The sequence below is a fragment of the Furipterus horrens genome, unplaced genomic scaffold (assembly GCF_987537825.1).
Source record: "Furipterus horrens unplaced genomic scaffold, mFurHor1.1.pri manual_scaffold_3, whole genome shotgun sequence".
Lineage (NCBI taxonomy): Eukaryota > Metazoa > Chordata > Mammalia > Chiroptera > Furipteridae > Furipterus > Furipterus horrens.
Window position 1 is genome coordinate 37532977 of NW_028327173.1, and position 27763 is coordinate 37560739.

At 50.1% G+C, this 27763-nt stretch overlaps 1 protein-coding gene and 1 pseudogene across 1 annotated transcript; both read right to left on the reverse strand.

Annotated features, from left to right (window-relative positions):
- Positions 1-4468: 4468 nt before the first annotated feature.
- Positions 4469-27023, reverse strand: CDCP2 (CUB domain containing protein 2). The gene is made up of 9 exons (XM_090271635.1): positions 26899-27023; positions 23727-23832; positions 22431-22555; positions 16403-16750; positions 13349-13684; positions 12030-12383; positions 8985-9163; positions 5571-5906; positions 4469-5189 (listed from the first exon to the last, which is right to left on the reverse strand). The coding sequence occupies exons 3-8, from the start codon at positions 22507-22509 to the stop codon at positions 5580-5582; spliced, it is 1623 nt and encodes a 540-aa protein (XP_090127761.1). The 5' UTR covers positions 22510-22555; positions 23727-23832; positions 26899-27023; the 3' UTR covers positions 4469-5189; positions 5571-5579.
- On the reverse strand, positions 7165-7315 carry LOC150014940 (U1 spliceosomal RNA; annotated as a pseudogene).
- Positions 27024-27763: the final 740 nt, after the last annotated feature.

The following is a 27763-nucleotide window of genomic DNA, read 5'->3' on the forward strand; positions in this document are numbered from 1 at the left end:
CCAGCTGTGCCCCACTCCTCTCTGGACCCCAGCACCGTGGCCTGGGTCCTGGAGTATGGTGGGCACTAGGGAAGTGCCTCTTGAAGGAGCTCCAGAGAACTGGTGGATTGACAGACCAAAGTCACTTCCCCAGGAGGGGACAGAGAGAACCCAGGGTTCAGCTCACTGTGTCAAGCTGGTTTACTTCCAAACAACGTGCATGGTGCTGGCCAATCAAGGGCCCTTCCCAATGGGGGTGGTCCCAGAGACATCACTGATGGAAAAGAGTAGTCTCTTGGCCTTCACGAGCCAGTGGGTGTCTTCATTCTGAAGCGAAGGACACAAGGGCTTCCCTCATTGTAAGAGAAGCAGCTGGTGCCATCCAGATAATCATTTCCCAGCCTGCCTTTCTAGCTTTGCCCCAGAGTACCTCCCAGCCACCCTTCAACAGCTATTTTCCTGCCTCCCAGTCATGACATGCTCTTTCATGCCTCTGTGCCTTAGCACATGCTGTTCCTTGTGCCTGGATGCCATTCCCCCTCCTTCCCCTGAAGAGCCTCCTGGCCAGCCTGAGTTGTTCCTTTGGGCTCCTCTAGCACTACACAAGTTAAGTCAGGAATTTAATCCTGTCTTGTTCCCAAAAGCCTTAGAGAGGAAAGTGCTTTGTTTATTTCTGTGCTATCTCCATTTGAGCCTCTAGATCCACTTTCACTCTCTACCCTCTGGGTTCAGCCAAGGAGGACCCCGAACCCCAGGGAGACTGGAAGGTGGGAGGAGAGTGAGGGGTCCCCTGGCTGGCTATGTCCCTCTTTTCACCCTTCAGGCCTAAGGTTGGTAAGGACTCCACTGTCACTACTCCCAGCTTCTGCCCTTTCCCCTGTGGTTTCTCTACACCCAGCCTGCACCTTTGTAAATAACCCCTTTATTATGTATGCACAATGGAATATTACTCAGCCATGAAAAGAATGAAGTCTTGCCATTCACGATAATATAGATGGATCTAGAAGAAATTATGCTGAGGGAAATAATTCAGAGACAGAGAAAGATCCAGACAATATGATTTCACTTACATGTGGAATCTATAAAAACAAAATTAAAAAAGAAGCAAAAAACCCCAGACTCACAGATACAGAGAACATTTTGAGAGTGGCCAGATGGGAGAGGGGCGCTGGAGGAAAAAAGGTGAAGGGATTAAGAAGTACAGACTGCCAGTTATGAAAACGGTCACAGGGATGTAAAGTACAGAACAGGAAATATAGTCAATAAGATTGCAATGACTATGTATGATGTCAAATGGGTGCTAGACTTGTTGGGGTAATCACTTCCTAAGTTATGTAAATGTGTAATAACTGTGTTGTACACCTTAAACAATATAATAGTGTATGTCAACTATAATTTTAAAAATTATTAAAAATAAATAAATAGCCCCTTTATTAAACCCATTTCAGATTCCTGATCTCAGTGGGCTCTCTACTGGTTCCTGCCAACCCCAGTGACCAGGGGTGAAGCTCTGCACACCTCAGAGCTGGCTCTTCACCCACAGACAGTGAGCTCCTGGAGGGAGGGGTCATGTCTAAGCCTGTCTGCATGTCCATGAAGAGGGTGGCTCAGAGAAGACACTGCAAAATGTCCTTGACTCCAATTGCACCAAAGTACCAACACTGCCACACACGTGAGGTTAAATGAATGGAATTGCATCAGGTTCATCTGTTCATTCACAGGCTTGCTCACTCATTCATGCACACTCACGCAAGGCTCGTGTGCCAGGCTCTGGTGAGGTGGACAAGCAGAAAACTGCCTTCATGGGTCTGGCACCATAGTGAGGGGAGCAGATATGAAGGAGCAAAAGCAAACACACAAGTCATACCATTTCAGATGGTGATATGTTCTATGATGAAAATAAAGTAAGCCCAGCAGGAGCAAAGTGACAGATGTGAGGTGTGATGATATGTGGTCAGGGGACCTGTGGTCAGAGAAGGATGTGAAGGAGCCAGGTCAGGCTATGCTCTGGTACAAGAACATTTTGCACAGAGGGACCAGGAAATAGAAAGGCTGGGTATGAATAACCTTGGCCTACTGCTGAACAGCAAGGAGCAGGGAGGCTGGGCAGACTGAGTGCAGGGAGATTCGTAGGAAATGGGGTGGGGACTTGCTTTCTTGTCAGGCCCCTGCCAGCTCCAGGATTTGAGGACTCCTCAGGGAAGCCCTTGCCAGGCCCGGCCTGCCAGTCAACTACTTCCTGAATCATCAAGGTGAAGGTACCATGTGGGATGCTCTCCTCATGTTCTCTCATCCTCACCATAACCTTGTGAGGAGGGCCTTTCTACCTCCATTCAGCACATAAAGAAACTGAGGCTCACAGAGGTTGAGCAATCTGCCCAAGGTCACACAGAGTCAGGGAAAGAAATGGAGGTGTACCCGGGTCTGCCCGACCTGCAGTCCAGAGGTGTTTTCTCAGGGCCAGCACATACATTTGCTAAGGACTTCCTCATCAGTAACATTGGCCCTACAGGCACAGGCTGGGAGGAGGACCCCGAGCTCCCAGCTTTGGGTAGGCGTGTCCCAAGGCCACACAGCCCATGGGGAGGGAGCTAGGGTTCACGCCTGGCTCCTTCCACAGCCCCCCCACTCTCTGAACAGGGAAACTCGGCAGGTGAGCCGGAAGGCTGTGCCATGCTCGCCAGGCCCTGACACTCTTCCAGGGCCAGGGCGTGTTGGCTAATGGGTATCATTTCAGACCTTTCATTTCTAATAGACACTGTGCTGTCACCAAGACTGTTATTTCCTGCGGCTCATGCAGGATAATCAACGTGCTGGCTGCCCGGAGGGCAGGGAATGGCAGTGCCTGGGCACGTTTGTGAAGATAAAACCATCCTCTCCCTCTCAGTCATTCCACTTCTTCCCAACCAGACACAGCTGTGATGTTTGAGAGCATTGGCCTGGGTTCCCAAGAGGACCCAGCTCTCTGCATTGTGCCCCAGCTTAGGGAAAAACGGGCTCCTTTCAGACTAGCCTCACATGTCATAGCCATGTCATCTTGGGCACAGCACATTCCCTCCCCAGACCTCAGTGTCCTCATCTGTAAAATGGGGCCATTTATGTTGGCCTCCCCAGGTGGTTTAAGTGAGTGAGATGACACATCTTAAACACCTGCCATGTAGTCGGTGCCTAGGAGGTGGCTGCTGTGACAGTGACAGTGCTGGAGGTGATAATGATGCTTCGCACATTTGCAAAACAGGGAAAATAAGGCCAGAGAAGGGAATGGGCTCTCCCAAGGTCACACAGCAAATCAGTGGCAAAGCTGGGCCAAGGACTTGGGTTTCTAGGCCAGAGCTTTTGCACAGTCAGTAGTAACAACTGTGTTTTGTTGCCCCCTCCCTGTGTCCTGGGCACTGTCACCCATGATCTCACTAGATCCTCACAACGAGTTGTTGGAGTAGAGACGGGGCGACTTGCCCAAGGTAACACAGCTAGCAAGTAGTGGAGCCCTGGTGGCCTGGCTGCCGAGCCAGAGCTCTGGCCTCTGTGCGCTGGCCCTTGAAGATCAGCTGCTGAGAATACAGATGGAGGCCCCCTACATTCCCACCTGTGCATGTCCACTAACACAGTCACGCACTCAGCTTTGAGAACTAGGCTTCGCACAGGCTAAGCTATTGTCTCCCCCTCCACAGTAAGCTGACAAGGATAGGGCCAGCGTGGGCCCACCTGTCTCAGGTTCTGGAGGGCAGAACCTGGGGGGCACCCATAGAGAGTATCTGGTGTGTGTCCAGTTCTTTCCGGAAAGGGAAGCTGAGACCCAGGTGCTTGTGAGATGTTGACAATGCAGGCTGGTGACAGTAACTTGGCTCCGTGGTGGGAGGCATCTGAGAGTGACAAGGTGGGTGGGAGAGAAAGAGGAAGGAGCCTCTGCTCCACATACCGCAGACAGCAGCCGGGACTCTCTCCTGCTATCACACTCATTGTCCTGACAGACCTCCCTAATTCATCATGGTGCTACATCCTCACAGCAAGCTATGATGTATGGTCCCATTTTGCAAGTAGAGATATCAAGGCTCATAGAATAAAAGTGACTTGCCTAGGCTCACAAAATTAAAAAGAACTTGGATTTAAACACAGTTGTTCCAATGTCCAGGCTACTCTTTTTCCCTTAATTCACTTCTTACATCATTGGCTCTCTTCTTGCTAGTTCTTTCCTCTGCAGGTCACCCAGGCACCTGCCTTCCTGTCCCTGATTTTGCTACACCTGACCATAAGCACCTTGAAGGCAGGAATTTGCTTGATGGGTAGACTATTGTGTGCCTGGAGCCTGTCACAACAACAGCTGGTAACCAGTGGATGTTTGTTGGGTTGTTGGAGGAATTGTAATTGGGCTACAGTTTTTAAGATTGATACCAGTGGTCAGCATGGTCAATTTGGAGATTTCTGTTATTGTGGAAGGACTCAGTGGAATGATTTATGATGCCATATAAAGGTGACCAAGGCAAAGTGGTGTATTACGAATGCATGTTTTATTTCTTTTTCATTACAAAGATTGCTCCACTTCTTGGTATGTGGAGCTCTGGGGAGGGATGTACCAATTCACACAAGGGTGCCTGAGGTCTTCTCATAGGTCAGCATTCAGAACCCAGCCCTGCTCCCTCTGGTGGGAACTTAGAAAAATGGGGGTGATCCGGAGTAGTTCTGAGTAGACTGGAGTAGCTCTGAGTGAAGTCCCATAGCAGGAGCAGGTCCAGAGGGCCCCAAGAGAACTCATCTGGAGAGGAAGGGTGTGCTTAGCCTAAGCTCAACATCAGGGGTGAGGAGGACAGAGATACAGAGGACTCAATCAGCTTTTCAGTCAAGGAGCACACAAGATATTTTAGGAAAAATGCCAACATGAAAGAGACACCAGTCCTCAGCCTCCAGCTTCACTGCTGAGCACAGTGTAGGCCTGTCTGTGGTTTACACTGGGATCTGCCCCAGCAGGGCATTGCCACCTCAGTGGGCAGGTAAGCTTTCACCAGGATGCGCTCGGCCAGTCTTCAACAGCAACACCATGTGGCAGAGCCCAGAACGTGGTGGGGTTTCTGCTCCCTTTTCTCTGTTCTGGAGTCTGGAGGCCAGACTGGGCTGCTTTAAATGAAGTTCTCAGGGTTCTTGGGTCAATTTGGGTGACGGCTCCTGGGTAGATACTGAACCTTCAGCTAAGAAGGCTTGGGATGCGTGATTAGCTGGAAAAGTAAGAGACACCCTTATTTGTACTCTGAGTTGGTGAAACACTCTTACAAATTACAAAGGGAGTCGGCTTTATCCACTGTGTCTCCAGTAACAGTAACACATACAGTTCTTTTATATCTTTAAAATTAATAACGATTGCATGCATATACGTGCCATGCTATAGTTCACAAAGCTTTTATCCATTCATGCCCTTCTCTGAGCCTCATGTCAGCCCAGTCAGGTAAGCATGGCCGAGTAACGGTCCTTAGGAACCTGAGGCTCAAAGAGGGACAGTGACTTGCCCATGGTCACCAACCAGTCAACAAGGTCTGGTCCCATCTCTTTTGGAGGGCTCCCAAGCTGCCTCCCAGGGATGCCAGTGGCCAGGTCCCTACCTGGCCTGCTCACAGCAACATCAGGACCACGATGGCAATGACCATGAGGACTCCAGCCAGGATGCAAAGGCCCAGGAAGACAATGTCACTGGTGTCCTGGGCCACAATGGCCACGGGGCCCTCCACTGTGTCCACCTCCTCCCTGGGCGGTGCTTCCTGAAGGTGCTCGGCCGCCGCAGCATAGGGCCCGAGCCAGTGGGAGCCGGACAGCAGGTGGACAGAAGCCTCCTTGCGCCGGGGCTCACAGCGGACCTCATACTCCTGGATGTCGTCCTGCCCCCCGGCCGAGAGGTCGATGTATAGCACGCTGACGATCACTGAAGTGTTGTTCCTTCTCTGTGGGGGTCAAAGGCACTCACTCTTACTAAAGGGTCCCAGAGCTAACCCGGTCCCCCTAGATATCTGCGGACTCTGTACCAAGGCGGCAGCACCCCAGGAGCCTGGGCTCTAGTCCCAGCTTGGTCTCTGACTCCTTTCCCACATGGAGCCTCAGTGTCCCCGCCTGAAGAAGGGGTGCTCTGAGGGTGTCTGGAAGGACAATACCAGATTTGATGGGCCCATGTTTGCTCTGGCTTCTGTGACAGATGGTAACAATAATCACAGGGACATCTGCCACATCTCAGGCTTTATGAATGCATTATCTCATTTAATTCTCACAATCCTCTCTTCCTGGTACCACTGATATCCCCACATCACAAATGAGGAAACTGAGGCCTAGAGTTTAAATCCCTTGTCTGAGTTCACACAGCACACAAGTAACAGGGAACATAGTCTCACCCAGATCCTCCCAATTCTTACTGTGATCTTAGCCATCATGCTTCATTCAAATCAAAGAACATGGAACCACATGGGACTTCCATGGCATCTAGTTCAAGCTCCCTTCCCTGGCACTTTACAGATGTGACTACTGGGGCCCAACAAAGGCAGTAACGCCCGGAGCTAGTTTTGGAAGCCAAGTCTCCAGCCTCCCATATAGAAGCTCTGTCCCTGGTGTTATGTGACCTTTCTTCTGGAATCTTTTCTCCAAGTTATGTCTGCAGCCGTGAAGGGTCCCTGCTGTTGAATCACCAGAGTGGCACCACCTTAAGGTTGGGAAGAGTGCTTGAGGGGTAAGATGTGAGAGGTTTGGCACAATGTTGCCCTCCCCACTGCCACAAATTGGGAGGCAGGAGTCAAATTGCCCTGAGACGCTGAGGTGTGTGTGCCGGGGCCTGGGGGGCAGTATTTTGATGGGCAGTCTGATGTGGTCTAGAGCGGGGGCTGCTGTGACACAGGGCTATTCTCCCCACCCACCCCAAATATGCAGCAGCCCTGCATTCCTCAGGTTGCCCAACTGCCCCTGCCCAGTGGTGGGGCTTCTAAAATTCAAAACTGCCTGAAGCAGCCCTGGCCGGTGTGGCACGGTTGGTTGGGCGTCATCCCACAAAGCCAAAGGTTGCCAGTTTGATTCCCACTCGGGGCACATGCCTAGGTTGTGGGCCAGGTCCCGTGTTGGGGGCACACGAGAGGCAACCGATCAATGTTTCTCTCCCTCTTTCTCCTTCCCTTCCCCTCTCTCTAAAACTAAAAGTTCTGTTTTACTTTTTCTTTTTCTCAGGGGAGAGCGCGAACGCAGTCCCCCGCTACCACAAATTATGCAGGTGTGCTTCCCACACTTGGGGAAATGACAGGGGTCAGCGATGGATAAGCCTCGCCCTGGGAAAACCACCTTCGTGATCATGCTGTCTCCCCTGCCAGGGAAGTATCAAAAAATAAAATTTCTTTAAAAGTTGCCTAGAACAGAGAGAGCAGTCCTGGACACTTTGGAGAAGGGCATTCTGGAGACCAGGTGACTTTGAGGGTCTCTCCCAGCTCTGGGTTCCTAAAAGGCTCTGAGTCCATATCCCCAAGGAGCCCCCCTGCACCTGTGCCCTCAGCCTGTCACCACCACAGCCTCTGAAGAGGACTGGCGCCCTGGATTTTTGTAACACAGAATCGGGACACTGGGCAAGGAAAGGACAGCCCCTGGGAGTGGAAGGGAACCCAGTCAAAGGGCCGAAGTGAATCTTCATTATGAAGAAGGGAGAAAAATCATAAAATGGGGTGCGGGAAAGTTCTTGACGCGTGTGAGGCTTGAGGAGGAAGGAAAAACCACACAAGATGCTACAGTTATGAAATCAAGCCTGCGGTGCACAGAAAGGTTGGGGTGGCTTTTCGCCGTATGAGCTGTGCATTGTTGAAAGCAGCTCAGTGCAGCGACGGGTTCTCCTGGGTCTAAGACTTAAAAGCATTGCAGTAAGAATCTATGCATCTAAGGTTCTCAGCTCTATGTTTCCATGATATTGACTCCAAGAGTCCGTGATTCCAAGATTCTAGGATTCTGTAGTTCCAGGTTCTGGTGGTGGTTCTGTGACCCTGAGACTCTTGAGTTGTCTGATTTCCTTCTTCTAGATCATACAATTCTCTGTTTCTAGAATTCCCTGCCTATACCATTTCATGACTGTGGAATATGGTTCTGCCCCAAAGAAAATTCCTGGGGGACTTAGGCCCTGGAGTAGTACAAGCAGATTATCTTAGCAGCCAAGGCTGACCCTCGCTTCTCGTCCTCTGAGGTCAAAAGAACAGTGGCTGCCAGGAGGCTGGGGAAGCAGAGGGGTGGACAGGAGGGGCCAGAGGCATATCTTTGGCTAACGTCGAGGGGAGGGGGCTATGGCTTGCTGGAAAGCATGATTTCTGCCACACCAGTCTGGCAAATCCCCAGGTACCAAGGCTGGGGGGTTGCCCTCATAAAGACCACTGTTCCTCTTCCCTGTTCCCCTACCTGACCTGTCCCTACGAACACAAGCACGCAGGGTGCTTGGGGCACTGATCAGCAACTCTGAGGGCCCAAGCCAGGGTTTAAGTTTTCCGAAAGGCAAGGGTAGGAGAAAAATTTATCTGCAAGTCTCACTGCCTTTGGAGGGAAGTAGATCCTGTTACTTGAAGGGCCCTTTGGTTTTCCAGAGCCCAGGGAAGGATCTGGATCACAAGATTAGGGAGAGGGCAGGCAGAGGGCAGCAGGGCTGACACAGCTCTGTGTGTGGAAGGGGGGCGGGCCGGGTGACTCTGGGGAGTTCCAAGGAGGGGGGACAGAAGGAAGGCCTTCAGGCATGGTCAACCCATAAGGTCTTATGGGAGGAGCTTATGGGAGGAGCCTCCAACAGGGGCCTTTGGTTGAGCCAGGTTGTGCAATGGGCCCCCCTTATCTGTCTCCCTTATTTGAGTTCTTAGTTGTGTCTACTGAGCAAGTTTGCTGTAAAAGCCAAGGGGGGCTGAGTGCCGTATCCAGACTTGTGGTCACCAGAGCCAGGAAGAGAAGCTGAATTCTCGGGAATGGCAGATGCCTTTCTCTCACCTGCCCTTCGTCATGCCTGCCCTCCTCTCCCCAGCCCCTACCTGAGACTCAGTGCCACAGGTGTCAAAGCGGGCCTGGATCCGGACGGTGCTGCCGACTTCCTGGGCAGTACAGCGCCGGCTGCCCAGGTAGACCTGGGTTTGCCCCAGTGGGGCCAGTGCCTGTGTGGAGATCAGGATCTGGAAGTCCGTGCGGGAGCAGCTCACATTTATGGGCACCACTGGGGACAGGAGGGAGGAGCTGGAGGCCTTAGGGTCAGGAAATCTGACCCCCACCCTCCCAAGCTCCCACTTAAGGGTGGTAAGTGGGAAAACTGAGCCCAGAGAGGGAATGGCTCTTTTGCAGTCCTCTGGGATGTTTTATAGGCATTGCTCCATTTAACTCCATCAACGAGCTGCCCAGGACAGGCACCAGCCTGCTTCTCAGGGCTCTCTGAGCCTCACACAGAGCTTGGCAGGTACAGCAGATGCTGAATGAATGATTGATTGGTTGACTGAACAAATGAGTGGATATTCTTAATCATAATAAAAGCTACTATTTGCTGATTATTTTGCCATGTGCCAGGCAATTCATTCAATTGGTTAACAAATATTTATTGAGGGCCTACTATGTGCAAGCACTATTCTAAGCACCACAGAACAGAAATGGGGGGAAAAAACAGTAAAATATTCCTACCTTCTCAGAGCTTGCACTGTAGTTGGGTGAGGGGACAATAAATATGTAAAATACACCTAAGCTGTGGAGTGGTCTGAAGGCAAACCAGGCAAAGAATAAAGACAGAGAGCAGAGTGTGTCTGTGCTGGGGGAGGGGGAAGGGGAAGGGTAGGGCTGGGGGCTGCAGTCTTCCAAATGGTGAAGATAGCCTCACTCTCTCCCCGTGTTGACCCCATGAGGTGAATGTGACTAAACCCTCCCTACAGTTTTGGGGGCTGAAGCTCTGAGAGGCGAAGCTGTTTGCAGTGGTTTAGGTGGATAGTAACCATCAAGTCTGTAGGATTCCAGAGGTGCTGATCTCCTCTGCTCCCTCCAGGCCACTCAAGTGTTGGGCCTGTGTAAGCATGTGTGTGTGTGCATGAGTATGTGTGTGTGTGTGTGCATGAGTGTGCATGTGCACATGTACATGGGGGGGCAGTGCTTGCTGGGGCAGGGGTGAGTGTAGGGGAAAGGAAGGGGGGTGGCCACTGGAAGGAAAAGGAAAGAGCTGGCAGGCAGGGGCCTGGAACTCTCAATGCCTCTTCAGGAAATGCCTCAGACATATTTCAGCCTCTGGTGTCTGGGCAGTCAGGGATTTATGGGTCTGCCGTCTCCCACGATGATCTCGGTGGCGCTGAACTGTGTGTCACCTCTGATTGATGCTGAGGCTGTCCTCTAGCCAGGAGGCTGCCTGCAGCCTGGGCCGCATCTGGCGCCTCACGCAGCGTGAATGCCCCTGTCTGACCCTGGGCTCCCACGGGGGGATCCGGGGAGGGAGGCGGGGTGTGGTGGGAGCAAGGGCTCCTGCCCCTGAACAGGAGCCAGGATTAGAGCTGCCTCACCTTCAGTCTCTGGAGGCACCAAAAGGAGAAGGGGCTTGTCTGAGATCACACAGAGCTTGGAGAGGACCCAAGCCCGGAACGAAGACTATGGGAGCCAAAAGGCACTTGAAAGATCCTTCGGCCAATGTTATCATTTCACAGGTGGAAAAGCTGAGACCCACAGAGAGAAAGTGACTTGCCAGCTAGCTGTGGCAGAGTCCCATGGCAAGGGGATCCCTCTAACAGAGGAACAGTTCTCCTCTCCCAGTTCAGGGATGGAGCTGACTGAGGTCCTTCCTCTGCCACTAGCTTGTGCAGCTCTACTGTTTCCTTCCCCATCACTGAGGCCCCAAAGTCCTCTTGTATATGAGGTAAGAAGAGAGGAAAGAGCTTTCAAATGCAGAACAGGCCGTGGCACATGAGAGAAAAAAATCCACCCTCCGCAAGGGTGGCCTCAGAGCCAGGCACTGTGACCTGTGTCACCTCATTTCATCTGAATGACAGCCTGTCTAGGGCATTCATCAACACTTTTTGCAGATGGGTGGTCAGTGAATGGCAGCGGTTGGATGTGACCATGGCCTGTCTGAGCTCAGGAGGGCTCAGCAGGGTGTGTCTGAGCTCAACGGGGCCTCCTCCAGGGCCCTGCTCAGCCACACAAGAAGTCAGGGGAGTGAGTTCCAGTCTCAGCTGAGCCAGCCTCTCTCTGCACCTCTGTTTCCAGAGCCTCAGCCTGGTCAGGCAGAGGGCAAAATGGGTCCAGAACACAGGCCTTTCTGGGCCCACGGCCCAGGGAAGGTGGGGAGAAGTAGGAAGAGATGTCGGCTGGCAAAGCTAAGTGCCAATGTCCCCAGCCTCCTCTGCAGTTAGCCATGGCCGTCCGACCACGTTCAAACTAACGAGACCAAGAAGTCTTTTGACAGCTTCTGAAAATATTTTTGCTGTCCTGATAAAAGGGCATTTGTGGCTGCCCCTCTCCTACCCTCTTCCAGCTTTTGAACGTGGACACGATGCCTGAAGCTGTGGCAGTCATTTTACAGTAACGAGGCCAAGCGAGGCCCAGAGATCCCAGCTGGGACAGTGGTGAGTCCCTGAACCGACACAGAAGCTGCCGAGCTCCAGACTTCTTGTCAGGTGAGGAAAACAAGCCATTTGTTCAAGCCACTGTCAGTCAGGATTTCTGACTGATACAAGCAAGGCTGGTCGGCATCTAGGCGGTTATACCAATTATTTACCACAAGTAATATTATTTTGTATATTACTCCTGGATAGAGGACCAAGATCAACCACAGTATAAGAGAGGCCAGAGGCCGATGGCGGAAGAAGCCAATGGGGAGGGGTTAGGGATTGCGGAAATGGAAGCTAGAAAAGTAGGTCCCTCCAACAGTGGAAATAAGTAAGAGCCACAGTGGCACAGACTCAAAGGTCCCAGAGGCTGAGTCAGTGGTGGTAGAGCCACCAGGGTAGAGGTCGGGGAGACCCATTCGTGGGATGGAGGAAGGGAGCTGCAAAGACCTGGGACCCTCACCTTGCCTTCCCCACTCCAGCACGCCCACCCCTTCAACCCCAGCTGACCTCCAATGTAGGCCACAGAGAAGCCCCTGCGGGCGGTGCTGCGGTCTGTGCGTAGCAGAAGCAGGAGCTGGTTGCGACTTGAGGTGACCGGTGGTGGCGTCTGATGGCCACACCAGTTCCCCAGCAGGGGCGCCTCCTCACTGGCCCCATCGAAGGCTGCCAGATGATCAAAGTCACATGTCTTGGTCAGGCTGTTGGGCTCTTCCAATTCCAGGTCCAGGAAGAACACCTTAACTTGGTAGCCAGGTGGCAGGCGGATGGTCCAGTGGCATCGGATATTGTTGGGGTAGGAGCTGGGGTACTGTGGGCTGGAGAAGTTGCCTCGCACAGCTGTGTACACCTCCTGGCAGTCTCCTGGGGAGGAGTGGGTGGAAGGAGCCATAGTGAGAGGGGTGAGACAGGCGCTATAGTGGTTATAATGCCACCCCGGCAGGTTGTGGGCACCATGGCCAGAAAACTAGGCATTTGATCCCAAAGTCTGCTTTAACCTGAAATTAGCTAAAAGCCGGGAGTCTCATTCTAATTGGCACTTCCCTTCATGTGTGTTGGCTGTTATGGATTTTAAAACAGAACCTAATACCTGTCCTCAGAGTTGAGTCTATACTTGGATTTGACAGGCAGTGTGGTTCATGACCTGCCTCTGCCCCTTTTCTCACTGCTTCTCATCCACCCCACCTTCCAGCCTCACCAAACATTTCCTAGTACTACAAGCAAAGCACACCAAACCCTCTCTGTCCTCCATGCTTTTGTGCACGCAGAGCTCTCTGCTTGGAACACCCTTCCCTTCCTTCTGCCAGATTAAAGCACTGCCTAATTCTCTCCTCTTCCAGGATGTCATCTATGATTCTACCATTACATAGCATAGGTCACAGTGAGTTGTCATTGTCTGTTTCCATTCCTGTCTCCTCCTGTAGATGGTGACTACTCCAAGGGTTCATTTATTTGCTTGTACAAACATTAAATACTTCTACATGGTAGGTACAAAGATAAGGCCATAGGAGCTCACAGTCAGGCAGAGAAGATCAATATCCAACACATACAGAGTGATGTTAGATCAATTCTATGAAAAAAACTTCCGTAATGAATTGAAGGAAGGGATTCATTCTGAGTGAATCAGGAAGTCTTCACAGAGGAGGTGACATGCTTATGCCTTGGCATTGGCTAGGCAGGGAAGGGTGTGCTAGAACATTCCAGGCAGAGAAACAGAAAGCACAAAACCCAGAGGCAGGGAAGGGTGACCCTCTCACCCCACAAGCACACTGGGGAGGCAGGTGCCCAGCATGCACAGGGGACTGGGGTGCACCTTCAGACCCTCCTACCTGAGAAGTAGTAGGCCTTGAAGCCCCGGCCTCCAATGTTAAAGTCGGACTTAAAGATCACCTGCAGCTCATGGCCCAGCGACACAAGGGTAGGGGGCCTGGTGTTGCCACAATAGTGGTGCCCACGGGCAGGGTCAGGCCCCCCAAGCACAGCCACGTAGTCATAGGTGCACTCCTCATTGCCCTCCACTTGGAAGTCCACGAACACCAGCTTCACGGTGGCAGGGCCAGCGGCCCGGATCACCCAGCGGCACTCCACATTGTTGGGGTAATTGTTCGGGTATTCAGGGCTGGCGAGGACCCCCGACAGGCCCGTCAGGACACCACCACAAACATCTGTAAGGGATCCCAGTCGAACTAACTTTTCTCCTTCCCCGTGGCTCCACAATCCCCTCATATGGGCACCAGACACCCCCCAATGTGCCACTCCCGCAGGCGTTTCACGGGAACCTCGTCGTCATCCACCGAGCTCTGGCCAAGTGGCAGGGACAGGCCAGGCACTTAGCAGCTGCACCATCTTTTTAAATCGTTATCATAAGTCTACGAGGGACATGCAGTGGTTTTTCCCATTTACAGTTGAGAAAATGGTGGCATAGGGAAGTTAAATTACTTACCTGTGTGAGTTTGGTTTCACCTGGACTCTGAGATAAGGATTTGAGCACAGTGAGTTTATTTGGGAGATAGAGGGGTCCCCATGTGGGGAGTGAGGGCCACTAAAGGGGCAGGAAGGGGAGACAGCCACTGAAGGGTGCTGTCAAACCAGCTGCTGAGCCCTGTTGGGGAGCTCCTGGGAATGGTGTGAAGCTGGGGGTAGAGGTGACCGGTGGAGACTTTAGAAGAAGCCCTCAAGCAAAGAGATGAGGAAGTTAACAGGAGCCATTAAAGTGGCAAAGCCCAAGGGACATGGACAGGGCCCTGATAGCAGCAAGTCACTGGATTGGTAACATAGAAAACAGGGTTTGACTAACTGCAATGCCTGTGCAGTTGATCTTGTGATACTCACTGTCCCTCTGGCCAGGCCAGTGGGCTACAGAGCTGAAGTGCCTGAGTTCATAATTGTTATTAAACCTCCCTAATAGGCGAGGAACTGAGACTTAGAGAGAGGATCTGATGAAGTAGAGATGAGCTTGAAGCCTGAAGACAGGTGTCCTCCCAACTTGGCCTTATATTAGCTGTGTGACCCTGGGCAAGTTGCCCGGCACTCTCTGAGCCTCGTGGGAATATTAGAAATCATCACACATGCCCAGCCTGATCCACTGGGCTCAGACTCATGCAGAGTCTGAGAAGATGCTGGTGAAATCCCTTTGGAACCCTGTGTGACCAATACAACCAGGATGTGGTTGATGACAAACACCATGACTGGCTGGAGACTACCCGCTGGGAGGGGCACACTTGGATGTATTTCCTGAGACTCCAGAATCTCGCCCCATGGCATGGCTGAGTGGACTGAGCACTGTGCTGGGCAGCTGAGGACTTGACTTCTTGTCCCAGCGTTTTCCCCTCTGAGCTGTGTGACCTTGGGAAGGCACATTCTCTCTCTGGCCTCAGATTTATTGCCTGTGCAGGGAGAGGGCAGGCTCTGACAGTCTGTGCGATCCCTTCCAAGGCCAACACCCTTAGTAGTCTTTCCAATTGTGCTCCAGGGCTCCACAGTGGCCTTCTGACGCATCTTTCTACAGCATCTGGTGCAAATTTCATTCTTACGCTGTATTCAAACTATTTTTTAATGCAGTGGAAGACGGCATCCACAGTTACCTGTCTTACATGTAAAAATTTAACTTATTGGTGGCCATAGATATTGACTTACATTTTCAATGATTGGCTTGTAATAAGTAAATGTTAAAAATATGAATGTACAAAACAAATGCATACACTAAAATGCTGGCCACCTTTATCTCTCATATATCAGGGATTACCATAAGGTTCCATTTGACATACGGGTACTACTGTTTTAAAAGATGTTGGGCCCTGATCAGCATGGCTTAGTTGGTTGGGCATCATCCCACAAACCAAAAGGTTGTGGGTTCAATTCCTGGTCGGGGCACATGTCTGGGTTGCGGGCCCAGTCCCCAGTTGGGCATGATGAAAGGCACCTGATTGATGTTTCTCTCACACACATCAACGTTTCTCACTCTGTCTTCCTCCCTTCCCATCTCTTTAAAAATAAATACAATCTTTTTTTAAAAATAAACTTTAAAAAATGTTGGAATACATTGCCCATGGGGCTTTGATATCTGAACATTCTAAAAATCTAAGGGTCTCAACTTGCAAAACTATTATTAAACCAGTCTGTGATTCTGGCGCTTTCTCATTCTCCAATTCTGTGCCTCTAAAGCCAGAGAGAAGGGTTCCACCTGATTGCTTTTGGTGGACCCCGTGTGCCAGGAGTCTCTTCATGGGGCTGCCATGAAGAAGTTTTTGCAGAGAAGCCTAGGACAGAAGGAATGAGTCAAGGAGAAAGGCAAGGCGAGCAAAGCCTCTGGCAGGTTGCCATGCTGGTTGAAGAGGGGAGAAGTTAAGGACCCCAGATTCAAAAGGTGAGTTCAGGAAAAGCTTTTGGAAGGAAACCATCACCAGCTCCACACAGACGCTTGTGCTCCTTCCATTGGATGACATTCAAAGTGGCGGGGGGAGGGGGGGGGCCTGTGTGCCCATGAAGTAATGGGATGCCACAGAGGGACCAGCAGCAGTGACAGCATGGCATCCCCTCTGGTGTCCTGATGCCAGGGAAGGGGATAAGAAGGATAAGAATAGAAGAATATGAGAGGCTTCGTTCCTGAGCACAGTGAAGACTGAGACAGTGAGACACTCTGGGACTCCCAGGAACAACAAAGGGAGACATGGCGATTGTCGCCATGAAGATGGGAACCTGCAACTACCAAGACTGCAGACGGAGGCTGCCTTTGCCCAGTGAGCTATGAGAGCAAGGTCATCCAGGTTACGGAGCAACCTACACACTAAGATGCTGAGACCCTGCAAGGCTCAGCTTAGCCCCACTGCTCTTCCCTGACCTCCACCCCAGGACCACCCTCTCCACTGCCAATTCCCCCTTGCCTTTCTGATAGCCTGCAGAAAAGCCGCGGCTGGCCACGTGCTTGTCTGAGTGGAAGATGACAGACATGACATGCCAGGAGGAGATGAAGGGTGGTGGGGGCACCTGGCCACAGAACCTCCCCAGCAGGTTGCCTGGGTCTCCTGCAGCCCCATTGTAGATCTCCAGGAAGTCAAAGCCGCAGGTGTCATGGTATTCCAGGTCGAAGGTGTAGAAGCTGAGCAGCACAGAGGAGCCCTCAGACACCACAATCAGCCAGCTGCACTCCGTGTTGTAGGGGTAGAGTCTGGGGAAGTTGGGGCTTGAGAAGTTTCCAGAAGGTGCTGAGAGCACACCCCCACATTTGATACCTGAGGCAAGAGGGAAGAATGGCTCAGAGTCAGCACAGAGATCTTGGGTGGTGGGTCCCGCTACAAAGCTGGGTCTTTGGGATGGGAGGAGGGAGCATGAGGCCATGGTCCTAAATTAATTCATTTATTCATCTGGTTGTTCGTTTACTTAGTTATTCTTCATATATTTATCAAGCATTATTTTATTCATTCAAAAAATAATGTGTGAGTGCAAGGTATTGTTCTAGGTGCTAGAGTTACAGCAGAAACAAAACAGACGAAAATTCCTGCCCTCATGGAATTTACATTTTGGTGTGGAAGACAGACAATAAACATAATAAGTAAAATATAGAGTATATTAAATAGTTACAAATGCTATGGGAAAAAAAAAACAGAGAAAGGAGGGAGACAGGATGTCAGATGAGCCTATAATTTTAGACAAAATAGTACCATGTCAGGCCCTAGGTATGTGCAGGAGGGAACTTACAAATTTTTTAAGATAATGACTCCTTCCTGTCACACTGAGTGAAAATGTGCACAGACAATTGTAATGTTAAAAGTACTTGTTTATATGTACATATTTGCTTATAATTTAAAAAAGAAAACAATGGAAGGAAACAAATAAAAATGATTCCCTGTCGGGAAGGAGCAAACAGGAGGAAAGGAGGAAACAGGTATGACTGTGGGACCTCTTTAAATGCAACTTGTTTCATAATTTTGACTTTATAATTATGAATGATTTTAATATAATTTTTAAAGTATCAAAAATTTAAGTTACTCTTAAATATCCCAAACTGAAACAAATACACACTTAACTATGTTATCAAGCTGGAGGCACATTCACATGGAGAAAAATGATTTCAAATGACTTTGAAAGAAACTATTTTGACTGTACATTCCTAATGGAATATATCCCAAAGAAAACTTAAAGTATATTCAGTAGACTGACTATTGGTAACAATGGCAAATATCATTACTGCATTTTACATATTGAAACAAAGCAAATACATTAATATCAGTAGAAAACTAAGTTTTTCAGTGTAACAGAAGAATGGTACACATATAAAATTTGAAAAGTAAGTAAAACCCTTGTGATCCTTAAGTTGAATTGAAAACATCAGCATGAATTTAAGATTTTTTATTTCTGAAAAATAATTTCCTAGTCCTGTTCACTAAAAAATCCTAAGAGTAACAATATTACAGTAGTATTTTGCACCCTAGGCCTTAGATTAGGATTATTATGTCCAACAAAAGTGAGCCAGGGCTCCTTAGCTAGGGCAGGAAACACACAAAATACACTTGGGACCTCTTGTCCCACCAGAAAGCAAAGAAGCTAGCAAAGACTGCTGGGATTGTGTCAAAAGACATGGGAACCTCTGGCTGCTGTGGCTCAGTGGATTGAGCATTGGCCTGTGAACCAAGTGTCACTGGTTCGATTCCCAGTCAGGGCACATGACTAGGTTGCACATCAGATCCCCAGTTGGAGGCACAAGTAAGAGGAAACCACACAGTGATGTTTCTCTCCCTCTTTTTCTCCTTACCCCTCCCTCTAAAAATAAATAAATAAACAAACAAATAATTAATTATTAAAAAAAAAAAAAAGACATGGGAACCTACTTGAAGGGGCTCTTGCTGGCTAAAGAAGATACAATTTGAGCATCAAAAAGAGAATGATGATTGCAGTGGATTAAAACACGTTAAATACATAAAAGTCATGAATTCATAATGCAACTCCAAAGAAATTTTTTTTAAAACCTCATTGGTTTCTTTCAGAGATTTCTGGAGCACAAACTCATTTTTTTAAAAAATTAATTTGAAGAAAAAGAAAGAATTAAGCATCTACTTTGCCTTTCCTGCTGTGTACTGTATCAGGATAACCAAATAGCTGATGAAGAAAAATTGCTTCTTATAGCTGACCGCAGAAATAATAAACACACTATAAAAATATAATTTTGCAAACCTTAATGAAATAATCATCTTCAGTGTCTATTCTAATAACTGAGTAAAATGTAAATGAGGTAAAACTTAGATAGCTAGGTAGGTAGGTATTCCCTATAAAATTCTTTCAACTTTGCTAAATATTTGAAAATTTTTATAATTAAAAATACCAAAAAAGTTACTTTTATAGGTAATGAAATGAAAAGGCAACCTATAGGATCAGTGAAAATATTTGCTAGTCATACATCTGATAAGAGTTTAATATTCAAAATATATAAATAATTCTACAACTCCATAGCAAAAACAGAAAGAAAAACAAACAAACAAAAAACAATAAAAAACACCACAGTCTTATTAAAAACGGGCAGAGAAGCTAAACAGACTTTTTCCAAAGAAGACATACAAATGGCCAACAGTTACATAAAAAGATGCTTCCCATCTAATCATCAGGGAAACGCAAATCAAAACCACAACGAGATATCACCTCACACCTGTTAGAATGGCTATCATCAAAAAGACAAGAGATGACAAGTGTTGGAGAGGATGCGGAGAAGAGGGAACATCTGTGCCCTATTGGTGGAACTTTAAAACGGTGCAGCCACCATTCAAACAGTATGGAGGTTCCTCAAAAAATTAAAATTAAAACAGCCATATGACCCAGCAATCCCACTTCCAGGCATGCATCCAGAGGAAATGAAAACAGAATATTGAAGAGTTAGTTGCACTCCTGTGTTCATCGCAGCATTATTTATAGTAACTAAGATATGAGAACACCCTAACTGTCCATCAACAGATGAATGGATAAAGAAGATGTGATATGTACAATGGCATTAAAGAAAGGCCATCCTTTCATTTGCAATAACATGGATGGACCTTGAGGATGCTCTACTAAATGAAATAAACCAGAGAGAAAAGACAAATACTGCATATCACTTACATGTGGGATCTAAAAAAAAAAAAAGTAAAATTAATAGAAATAGAACAGAAAAGTGGTTGCCAAGGGAGCGGTCAGTATATATATCTGCTAGAGATATATCCTGAAATATTTATGGTGAAGTAATATATCTGAGATTGGCCTTAAATTGTTCCAGACACCCCAAACAGAGGGGGATAGAATAGAAGAAACAAGACAGGCAGAATGTTGATAATTATTGAAGATGGTTGTTGGAGACATAGCAATTCATTACACTATTTTCTCTACTGTGTGTGTGTTTGAAATTTTTTATAATTAAAAGTTTTAAAAAATAACCAACGTGTTCTTGGTCACCTTCTCTGTGAGGCTTTCCCCAGCCGCTCCATTTACAATGTGACCCTCCCACCCTATCCTCTATCTCTCTCTTTCCTGCTACATTTTTCTCCATAGCATTCACCACCATCCAATGTGCTGTATATTTTACTTATTTGTTTGGTTCATAGTTAGACTCTCTCCACAAAAATACAAGCTCTCTGAGGGCAGGATTTTTTGTATTTTGTTCTCTGCCATATCCCAAGATACACCTAGAACAGTAGCTGGCATAAAGCAGGTGCGCAATGCATATTTGCTGAATGAATGAGTGAACAATCTTATCCTCATAATAGCACCATAAAATAGACAAAGCTACAGGTGAGAAAACTGAGGCCCAGGAAGGGTCTCTACTTGCTATAGCTCTCATCTATTGTTTTGGTCTCCCCAGCACCCATTTCTCCATCTCTTGAAACAACACGCCCCCTCTTTCAGACACTGGCTCCCCTGCCTCCAAGGGTAACACCCCTACCACGTGACTCAGCTGGGCAACCCTGGGGTTCCCACCAGCACCACAATGACTGGCCTATGCTAGGTCAGGCCAGAGTCCTGCTGCAGAATACCTAGAGGAGGACCCTGTCCTCCCTGGTCCCTAGGCAGGGAGAGAGAACGCCGGGGGTGGGCACCATGCTCAGGGCCCACTGAGAAAGCTTGTCAGCAGATGGCAAGAACCGTGTGAAAGGTGAGAAGGGCCTGAAGCCAAGATGCTCTGGCTGCAGGCATCCCTGACCCAGCTCAGTGGCACTCCTGCCTCGCTGCATTCCTCTTCCGGCTTAAACCCATGCAAGCTGAGTTTGTCACCAGCAACCAAAAGCACCCTGAAGAATACCCTTAGCCAATGTTCCTGTAAGAGAGACACCCTCTCCAAGCCCTGTGCCAGGGCTTTGCTGATTCCGAATGGGCCCCTCCCTCCCTGGGAGCTCACAGTCAGGGGAAGGGTGGGAGTGGGGAGGGGGGTCAGGCAAATGAGGTAAAAGGCACAGCATGACAGTGCTGTGGCCACACAGGGGCTCTGGGGTCCAGAGGAAGGGAGGCCAGTCTTGCTGGGGCCAGCACTACTGGGGAGGGACAAGATTCGCAGAGGAGGTGGTATTTGAGTTTGACTAGGAGGGGAGAGAAGGTTTGTTAGTTGGGAAGATTTGGAGAGAGAAAATGACATGAACAAAGGCTCAGACTCTCCGTCACTTATCCTCCTGAGCCTCAGTCATGTTCTGTGAAATGGGGACCGTGACACCGCCCTTGCTGGGTAGCTGTGAGCAGTGATGATACAAAGCCATGAAGGGCTGCAAGGTATATACCCGGTTCACATTCTCGACTCCCTGCCTGGCCCCTGGGGCAGGCCAGGCAAGGACGGTGTCTGATTCATGCCTTTATGGCAGGAGGACAGAGGGAAAGTCTGTCTAGTAGCTGTCAGGTCCTTCCCCCAGCCCTGCCCATAGGACAGGACACATCATGACAGAGTCATAGCAGGACTCCCACGGCCCAGGACTTAGCCAGGTACCCTGATCCCCAAGGTCATCCCAAAGCCGCTGAAGCCCAGGTGGCTGGAAAATGAGAACAGTGGGCTCCTCCCACACTCCAGGCATAGAAAGAGACTCTGGGTGTCCAGACCAGTATGCCACCAACCAGGCGACTAGCAAGCTATGTTTCCTTCCTGAGCCCCACTTGAGCTCAGGGAAAATGAGGCACTGACAGCGGCTTGCTGAGCCCGGAAAAACGATACTGTCTTCACTTCACAGGCACACAACACGCAACTCAGACGGCCAGAGCAGCACCAAGTGGCCTCGGACCAGGTGCTGCAGAGGGTTCTGGGGGCATTAGAGGATGATGAAGGGACATGGACAGCTTCCTTAGTTTGAGGGATGAGCCCGATGGAAAAAGACAAAAGGGACCCTCCAGGCAGAGGAGCCCACAGTTGAAAGGGGTGTGATGCTCAGTCAGAGCGAAGGCTGCCCCGGGGACGCAGGGAACTGAGGCTGGATATTGGACAGAAATCGGAGCCAGGGTTGGGAGGGAGCTGAATGCCACCGTTAAGGAACTCTGATTTCACTTGGTTGGCGGTGGGAAGAACAGCAGACTCTCAGGAGCAGAAGGAAGACTCCTTCCAGCAACAAACCTGCACTAGTTCTCTGAGCCACTCCCGTTGCCCTTGGTAACCATGCAGTCTTGACTAGGTTACCTAACTTCTCGCGCCCTCAGTTTCCTCTTCTGTAACATGGGGGACTAATACCCACTGTGACATGTGTTGTGAAGGTTAAATGCAGTCATAAATGTAAAGCATCCAGCACATAGCAGGCACTCAGTAAACACTGTCTCCCCCCCATCTCAGAACCAAATACATCCTCAATGCAGCCATCTTTCCCAAAAGGGCCTCCTGCTGCTCTCTGGCCTCCCACATAGAAACCTCCTGAGACCCCCACTGCTGTCTGTCCACTGCTCTCCCCCTCCTCCCCATTCTTGCCTGTTGCCAGGAGCTCCTACCTTTCGTGGCCTGGGCCCTGGGTCCTGGGCCCAGCAGAGCCACTGCCAGCAGCAGACAGGACCCCAGCCCCGTCAGCATCTCCTCACCAAGGTCCCCACGCGTCTGCAGGCCAGGATCTGAGGGTCTGAGGCAGGGGAAAGAGAGGTGAGGCTGAAAGTCCCTCCAAGTTAATGGTGGTGTGAATAATTCATTGGCCCCTTGAATTAGTAAGCTGATCCCCCAGGTGTTTCCCTCACTCCACCCTAAGGTGATGGATCTAGTGTCACCAGGTTTACACATTCTGAGATCTGCACTGGCCACACTGCATTGGGGAGGGAAGCAAGCCGGGGCTGGAAGGGAATTTGGTGGTGGAGAGGGCATGCGTCTGGGGCTAGACAGATCTGGGATCCAACCCTGGTCAGCCTCTAACTTGCCAGGTAACCTGGAACAAGTCATCTAACTCCGCTGAGTCTCAGCCTTACTCGTCTGTCCAGTGGGACCATTCAGCCCTGCCAGCACAGCTGCTGTGGAAATGAAACGCAGAAGCACAGAGCGAGCGCTTGCTACAGGTGTTTCCCATCCCTCATTCATGCGAGGAACTGAAGGGAACGTCCAACTAGTGGGACAAGTGGAACAAGCACCCTTCAGACACACTTAGATTAGCTCCGAGGGAGAGCGAAGGAGGGAGTAGTGGACAGCTGATGAAGGAAAAGCCTTTGTCATGGAAGAATTCAGCAGGAATAACAGAATGGGATAATCATATTGTGCAATTCCTAACACAATCATGGATCAGGGCCACAGTGTGAATTCTGGCCAAGAATATCAAATGTTCACTGCTTTATTGATCTACAAACCTTGCTCGAACATCCCTATGTGCCAGACCCTGTACTCAGAGCAAGGCTGCAGAAATGCCCTCCAGGACTCGGTGTCCAACAGGAAACTGGATCTTTCTATTTCCTCTAGGAGCTCTGTTTGGTTCAGTTCAGCCCAGTGCTCATTTCCTAAGCTCCTTTGCTCAGAGCCCACACCAGGCAAGGGGCATCCAGGGTAAACATGCACATTCCTGCCTCCCAGCGAGGAGCCTGGGCTCTGGCGGAGAGGACAGATGAGGTCTGAATCCTGGCGCTCCCACCCACCACCAGGCTGTGGGAGCCTGGGAACGTCACCTAGCCTCTCTGAGGCATGGGCTCCTCCACCGTGAGACAGGAGCAATGCGGTGGCCTGTAGTTTGCCATGGGCCTCAGATGAGATAATGTATGGGAAGTCTTAGCCAGCTCCTGGCTCGGTGCTTAGGGACGAGTATGATTTTTATTTACCTCAGAGGAACTCAGATGTCCATCTGCCAGACCTCATGTTGCCTCTGGCCCATCCTTTTGTCCGGAGGTCCCCAGGGAGCCCTTTGTTGCCAGCGAGGGAGGCCACCTGGAAGGTGTTCAGCAAAGAGCATCAGGAATAGTTAGACCTGAGGGATCTGCTTACCTGTGGGGCTTGATTGGCAGGAACAGAAAGGTTCAGCTGTCCTGGGCTGTCTGAGGGGACAGGAGCTTTTATAAAACCACTATATGTGAGAAAGAGCTAGCCCAGTACCTACTAAGTGCTGGGTGTGGTATTAGGAGCCTCACATACAACAACATGCAGCATGTATTAGACTTCCTGTCTTACAGAGGACACCACTGAGGCCCAGAGGGTTTGAGCCACTGTCTTGGGCTGAGTTGTTCCACAAGAAGACTTTTTGACAAGGACTAGAGGGCAAGTAGTTCACATCGGGAAAGATCCCAGTAAACACAGGTTTGGGAGAGAGGGATTGAGACAGGAATGAAAAGAAGCCAGTTCAGGGTGTGTTAATGAGCAGCTTGCTATTGTGGGCAAACAAGGCTTGACCCCCATGGGCACCTCCAGAGACAATATAGACTACAACCCCAACTTCTTCCACTGAGGGGCGAGGAAGTGGAGTGTTTGTCTACCCACAGCTGGCTGTCCCCAGGTGGAGGCTGCTGAGGCATCTCCAGCCTGCCTGCAAATGGGGTCGTAGTCCAGGGGTTGCAGGCACAGCGTCTGCATGCCTGGGAGTGGTGAACGTCACAGAATGCGGGCAGGGCCGTGACAGCCGTCAACTGAGCCATCAACTGAGCCACCCATAAGACTGTTGCTATTATTGTGACAAAACCTGGGACTTGCTGTCCCTTGAATCACTCAACTCTGAAACGTTCATTCCACCCACTGGAACAACATCTCTTCCCACATTCTTATGCACACTCTCGACTTTCTGGTCTTTCTTCCCTGTGATTCTGCGCGCACCTCACAGACCCTTTGCCCCAGGGCTTAGATTCCAGGGTCAGGGTCTTCCAGCTCTCCTTTCATGACATCTGCAGGACAAGCCCCGCTGGCCACATTCTCCCTGTGTGTCTGGACCTCTCTGGGCAGAGTCCTGTCACCACATAGTCAGCACAACAGCAGTTCATGGTCTCCAGCCTTGTCTAGGGTCTCAGTTTCCCCAACTTGCCATGTTTCCCTACGTGGCTCTTTCTCAGATTCTCCACAGACATCGTCCCTGTTGGTCACTAGTCTCTTGGAGACATTGCATCCCCACCTCCCCCTGCAGATGACCGCACCCCTTCATACAGAGCAAAAAGACAAGGCAGAAAGTAGAACCCCTTCGTCTCCACAAATGCTCCAGCACCCTTCTCTCCAGCCTCAGGGAATGGTAGTCCCACCTCCTGTCCAAGGACAGTCCCTCCACCTGTACGGAGCCCACTGCTTTCCCTGGCTCAGGGACCTAACTCTCCATGAGCTCCCCCCTCTCTCCACAACCTCAGCCTCTCCAGCCTGGCTGGCTTTCTCCCATCCACATTTAAACACATGCAGATCTCCCCATTTGGGGGTGGGGTGAGGGGTTGGGGCAAGGATCTGGGGACACAAACACTTCCTATGACCTATCTTTCCCCCCAGCTCTCACTACATCCATCACCCACTGGCTGGCGTTCACAGCCAAGCTGCCTCTTCTCTTTCTCCCCTCCTAGCTCCAAGGCTTGCTGGGCTGCACTATAGTCAGACTATAGTTGGTCACCAGCAACTTCCTGGTCACTAAATCCTATCAGTGTTTCCTTTCTCCTAAATAAACGGCATGCATTCAAATCCTCATCTCAAGGCCAGCTTCTGGAGGAGCTCAAACTAAGACACGTGCCTGGCCTGGAACGTAAGCGGCAAAGAGGAGCAGGTCACATGATTAGCTTAGCACAACTCACCCCTGAAGACCAGGCATATTGCTATCACCACAAAACCAGGATTTGCTTAGCAAAGAGCAAGGCAAGGATGGCTGTGGGGCTGGCAACCAAAGGGAAAAACCAGAGTGCCCCTCGGGCCCCTCAAAACCAACATCTCCCAAACTAAACTCATAGCCTCCCCACAACCCCACTAAACTCCTCTGGTGTTTCTTATCAAGCAGTGAAACAACCAGACCACCAAGCAGACATGTAGCAGCTGCTTTGACTTCCCTTCCTCTCATCCCCACACCAATGGTCACACTTGACCTTGGTCACCACTTTAGGCTCTGGAACAATTTCTGAAGCCATCCCTCCCCATGCTCGCCATCCCTCTCCTGCATTATGACAGCGGCCTGCTCACCGGCCCGTATGTCTCTGCTCTTGTCTGCTCCCCGCCCACCTCAAACCACTCTCTACTCTGATCTTTATAAAATGTTCATCAGACCACATCACCCCTCTGCTCAGGATAAACTCCGAAGTCCTCTGCTTGGCATTCAAGCCTCTTCAGGACACTCCCCCTCCCCAGATGTTGTCCCTGTCTTGAGCTCCTCATCCCAGCCACCAGGTGGGTCTCCCACTTCTCACGTGCTGGGCCCTGAGCCTGAGTGTCCTCTCCTTCTGCTCCACCTTCCCCTGACAGACTCAGCTTGTCCTTCAGAACACTGTCACCTCCTCCAGGGAGCTGTCATGACCCCACCCCAAGCTGGGAGAGTGGCCCTCCCTCCTCTCCTCCTTCCAGGTTCCCTTGTAGTCAGCCAGGCCAGAGGAGAAGTCCCCCTGTGTCGGGCGGAGGAACAGACGCAGGCTCACCTGCCCTCCGAGCTACCATCCAGCCTAGTGTGCCAACCTGCTGCTGTGCTGAGCACCAAGATCTGAGACCTGGTCAAGGCTGTCATCCCGCCCTGCTACAAGCTCTGCCAGCATTGGGAGCAGGGGACAGGACGATGTGATAGTCTCCAGTCAGAGCCTATGGGACCCGCACTCAGATGGCTTTGCCACTTCCCACAATGTGAACCCCACACTCTTCTGCAGGGTGCTGGTACACACACACCATCTATTTGGAGTGAGCTCTGTGGGGTGAGGGGGCCCCATGCTGGAGCCTGGCCCTGAAAACTCAGCTCCTAGTTCATTTATCAGTGACCTGTCAAAGCAGCGCCCACCCGGACAATGCCAGCAGCTTCCACAACTCATGATCAGTTAAAAGAAACCGAGCATGATGCTTTACCTTTACCCCTCCTCCGGCCGGGACCACACACACGGCTGAGTGCCTTTGCCTCTGGCTGGAATTATGTCAACCACGTACGTGCACTCCCAGCTGCCTGTACAGATCAGAAGCTCGGAGGGCAGCTATCCATGTCTTTGATTAATAAAAAATGGGAGATAAATTAATGACTTAATACATGCAATTTGGGATCAAAATCTTCCAAAGCATGGGGAAAATAAGAAAAAGGGGAGTTCCTGATAGTGAAAAGTTTGAGAACAGGTGCTATTCTGAAAGGCTAGCCATGAACCAGGCACTGCTGAGAAGGGCCACCAGGGAGAGGACAGGAGGGGACTGGGCTGGCACCCACTCCGTGCCCGGTGCCATGCTTGGGCATCACACACAGTTCCTTCATCCTCGCACAGCCCTGGGAGATGCACTGTCACCTGCATTGTGTATATGAGTAAACCGCAGCTCAGAGAAGCCAAGTCAGTTACTTGCTTTGAATACTTACACAATCCTAGGTCTGCCGCACATAAAAAAGAACAAAATTTTTTAAAAGGAGGAAAAAAGAATCCCACCTGTGGTTCCTAGAAAGTCAAAAAAGAATCCCAGCTGTGGTCACTCTGAAAGGTCACTCTGGTTTGAGTTTATGAGGAAGAGGGACAAGCAGAAGGAACAGCATGTAAGCTACAAGGGCTGAACATTGCTTATATGTACTCTTGTTGCTATATGTAGACCAGGCCGGCACACAGTAGGTGTGAGACACAAAACCTTGGAAGCATAAAGGGACTTTGCAAATCCTGAGGTGAGAGGGAGGGAATGAATGTTTTAAGCCTCTGATTTCTTTAATTATGGAACTATTTCCAACACAAAAAAAGGTAGAACC

What these genes read in the sequence shown, in the direction of transcription:
- CDCP2 (XM_090271635.1), bottom strand. Translation starts at nt 22,509, where the DNA reads ATGCTGACGGGGCTGGGGTCCTGTCTGCTGCTGGCAGTGGCTCTGCTG. An exon ending in CAAGGCCTACTACTTCTCAG is followed by an intron (nt 12,384 to 13,348) that starts GTAGGAGGGTCT and finishes ACTCCTCCCCAG; the next exon opens with GAGACTGCCAGGAGGTGTAC. An exon ending in CTCTGTGGCCTACATTGGAG is followed by an intron (nt 9,164 to 12,029) that starts GTCAGCTGGGGT and finishes TCCTGTCCCCAG; the next exon opens with TGGTGCCCATAAATGTGAGC.